Source organism: Apium graveolens, chromosome 8 (genome assembly GCF_009905375.1).
Source record: "Apium graveolens cultivar Ventura chromosome 8, ASM990537v1, whole genome shotgun sequence".
Taxonomy (NCBI): Eukaryota; Viridiplantae; Streptophyta; class Magnoliopsida; order Apiales; family Apiaceae; genus Apium; species Apium graveolens.
In genome coordinates, this window is record NC_133654.1 from 209,424,880 (window position 1) to 209,428,838 (window position 3,959).

Here is a 3,959-nt window from a genome sequence, read left to right on the forward strand (position 1 = left end):
ATGAAGTAAGTAACCCGAGACGGTATTTGGGGTGCCAATGAACGTGGGGAGGAAGAAACATGCAGTGTTTCAGTTTCTAAGTGATCGAATTGGACAAAACATCCAGGGCTGGAATAATAAGTGCATATCGAAGGCAGGTAAAGTTACGCTGTTAAAGACAGCAGCCCAATCTATCCCGAATTTTTGGATGAATTTGTTTTTATTGTCTACAAAGATAAGTAATGGTATTCAAGGTAAAATAAACGGCTTTTGGTGGGGATCGGGGTGGTAGTAAGGGAATTTGGTGGTTGTCATGGGAAAAGATGTGTGTACCTAAGGAAAGTTGGGGGATGGGGTTTAGAGAGCTTGGAAAATTTAACTTAACAATGTTGGCTAAGCAGGGCTGGAGGCTGTTGAATAATGAAAATTCATTAGTAACAGCAATGATGAAGGCTAGATACTTCCCATATGGTGATTTTTTGGTTGCAGCAATTGGTACAAACCCAAGTTATATATGGAGAAGTATTATAGTTGCTCAAGACGTAGTCAGGCAGGGGTGCCGAAAATGAATTGGTAATGGGGAGAAGGTATTGAAAGTGGTGTGGCTACCGTGTAAGACAAATGGTTTTTTGATGACAAATATGTCAGAAGAGTTAGAAGATACGACAGTTAGCATCCTGATGATGGATGGGAAAAATATATTGGATGATGATATATTAAATGATATTTGTAATATGAGAGATGTTGAGCTGATAAAGAGGATTCCTCTTCCTGTAAGGAATTTGGATGACTCGTGGTTCTGGATGCGGGAAGAAAATGGACATTTTACTGTTAAGAGCTGTTATCGTAAATTACATGGTGAGTTTATGAGGCCTCAAGACAATTTTTGGAAGCACTTGTGGGCACTTGAGTTACCAGGTAAAGTTATTAATTTTGTCTGGAGAGCGTGTAAGGGCTTCCTCCCAACAATTATAGATTTATTACGGAAGCATGTGCATATTGATGATAAATGTTCTTGGTGTCAGGTAAAAGATGAAAGTGAGGTTCATGTACTGTTTGAATGTCAATTTTCAAGGTCCCTGTGGGAAGCATCTGGCTACCAGGATAATATTCAGGCATTTCCAAATGAAAGAGTAATTGATGTGTTGAAGCGAATGTTTTTAAAGGAACAAAAGAGCAAGTAGTCGTGATTATATTATTTTACTGGAATATCCAGAATATAAGAAATAGGTGGGTTTGGGATAAAATGAATATGTCAGTTTTTGGTGTGAAAGCTGCAATGTTACACTTGCTTTATGATTGGAAGAAAGCACAAATAGATGTTAGCAAGTATAAACCAGTTCTGGATGCTACTTCGAGAGAGTGGAGAAAGCCAAATCAAGGTTGGGTAAAATTAAATATCGACGTAGCAACTTTTGAAGACATCAGGTGCATTGAAGTGGGGGGTTATTCGGGACGACCAAGGAAGATTTATTGGAGCTAGAAGCAAGTGAATTGGAGCACTATACCAGCTAAGGGAGGCTGCGACCATAAGCCTAAAGGAGGCATTTTCCTGGGTAAAATAACTTGGATTTAAGAAATATATTTTCGAGACAGATGATAAGCAGCTAGTGGACGCTTATAATGGTGGGCAAGGGTGATTATATTTTCATACAATCGTTCAAGATTGTGTTAAGATAAGTAAGCACTTTTTGAATGAACTATTAAAATTTGTTTATAGATCTGTGAATGGTGTAGCTCACGTGTTAGCACGCGCAACACATTCTATATCATATGAGCAGGAGTGGAATAGTATTCCCCGTAAGTTTATTTCGGAGGCGCTTATTTTTATTTTGTTTAAGTATTGCAAGTTCTTAATGTTTCAAAAAAAAAGATAAGACTCTGTTTCATAAAAAGCATAAAAATGATATCCTACTTGTGCAAGTTTATGTTGACGACATTATATTTGGATCTACGAATGATGCACTTTGTGCAAGGTTTGCTAAGCTTATGCAGAGTATGTATGAGATGAGTATGATGGGTGAGTTAAATTTCTTCCTTGGTCTTCAAGTGAATCAAAAGCCAGATGGTATCTTCATTTCTCAAATGAAGTACAACAGAGATCTTCTAAAGAAATATAAGTTGGAAGATTCAACACCTGCAAAGACTCCAATGGCAACTGCCACAAAACTTGATGAAGACAAGTCTTATAAGAAAGTGGATATCACTAATTACCAAGGCATGATTGGATCCCTTCTCTACATGACTGCAAGTTATCCAGATATTATGTTTGAAACATGCTTCTGTGCACGGTTCCAAGCTGATCTGAAGGAATCACATCTGATAGCCGTCAAAAGAATCTTTAGATATCTGAAGGGTACACATAATCTAGGTATCTGGTATCTTGAAGATACGGGCTTTGATCTCATCGGCTACATAGATTCTGATTACGCTGGTTGTAAGATTGATCGGAAGAGCACTTCAGGAAGCTGTCAGTTTTTTGGAAGAAGATTGGTTTATTAGTTTAGTACGAAGCAGCATTCAGTTTCTACATCTACTATTGAAGCTGAATACATTGCTGCTGGAAGCTGCTGTTCTCAAATTCTCTATATGAGAAACCAACTCCGAGACTATGGACTTGAATTAAAGAATATTCTTATCTACTGTGATAACACAAGTTCCATAGCCATTTCAAACAATCATGTTCAGCACTCGAGGACCAACATATCGATATAAGGTATCATTTCATAAAAGAGCATATAGTGAATGGTATTATGGAACTTCATTATGTTTCCACAACGGATCAAATTGCAGACATTTTAACTAAGTCACTTGATGAAGTTACCTTCAACAAGTTGGTTAGTGAACTTGACAAGTTGGATTTGTCCAATTAATTGGAAATCAACAAATGTAATTTGATTTGGGGAAACATTACAACCCCTATGATGATGCTTTGAGGGGAATATAAGTTTACATATTACTATCATTGTATTTATTCATGCTCGTAAACTTGTTTGAAGCTAACCGATTACCATGCTTTACATGATATTTGACTAGGTGGTAAGTAAGTTAAAGTTTTTGAAGCAATATATAAGTTGTTTGAATGTTTACATGCTATATTCTTATCTCTGATGCAAACACTTATGATATTGACATTTATTATAGCGCACACACACACATTTCATTCATATTGTACTCTAATTTAAGATTCTGTGTGATGATTGGGTACTAGACCCTGAGTCACTCTGATAGTATATTCCTGGGTCACTCTAATTTTCTGTTTATCATGTGCTAGAATAAATATGCAGCATAACTAGTGATAATTGTAATATGTTTATGTCAGGAGTATAATTTAATTGGTTCATTCTTGTTGTGACTAATCAACTGTGGTACAGTATTCTTAAATACACTCTTGACATAAATAATTGATCTTATGACTCTAAATGTTGACCCTGAATAATTTAACTCTGATTATCCTACACTTCTTAACTCTGACATGGGTACTTGATCTTATAGTGTTAACCTCTGATTACTTTATGCAAATCTTATTATCTTATAATAGTTCTTACCCCCTCTGTATGATAATGTCTATATTGGGCTAACCTAAACTATTTTAAGCTAATGAGTTTAATTTGGATAGTATTGTCAAAAGAATTAGAAAGCATGATCATCTGAGACATCCTTCATGAATTATTGTGGTGGTAACTAAAAGGTAAACTTCCTTGATCCTAAGATGATAAGATCCTAAAATGCTCTGATATTGATCATTATATCACTAATATTGTACTTCAGAAGTTTATGATCATCAATCCTTAGTGATTTTAGGAACTGACTATGAGTCTATCAAACGCTATAGGCTCTGATCCAAGTCAATAGAACTAAAAACATCTCAAACAACATCCTTACTTTACTCTGATATATTCACCATATTTTTCTCCGATACACCTGATTTTTCTTGAGATATCAACTTGGCGGTCAGAAAAAATTTACCATTTGGTTTG

At 35.8% G+C, this 3,959-nt stretch overlaps 1 protein-coding gene across 1 annotated transcript; it reads left to right on the top strand.

The window, feature by feature from the left end:
* The first annotated feature begins 329 nt into the window (after window positions 1–329).
* Window positions 330–1,856, top strand: LOC141680292 (uncharacterized). Its single transcript, XM_074486558.1, has 5 exons — window positions 330–474; window positions 628–902; window positions 1,005–1,112; window positions 1,196–1,407; window positions 1,700–1,856. Exons 1-5 carry the CDS (start codon window positions 330–332, stop codon window positions 1,854–1,856), a joined length of 897 nt encoding a protein of 298 aa, XP_074342659.1.
* Window positions 1,857–3,959: the final 2,103 nt, after the last annotated feature.

Bases quoted from the DNA above. Each gene is read 5' to 3' on its own strand.
- LOC141680292 (XM_074486558.1), top strand. From the start codon at position 330: ATGGGGTTTAGAGAGCTTGGAAAATTTAACTTAACAATGTTGGCTAAG. The intron at 475-627 runs GTACAAACCCAA...CAAATATGTCAG, and splicing joins TTTTTTGGTTGCAGCAATTG to AAGAGTTAGAAGATACGACA. The intron at 1,408-1,699 runs GTGCATTGAAGT...ATTTGTTTATAG, and splicing joins GCAACTTTTGAAGACATCAG to ATCTGTGAATGGTGTAGCTC.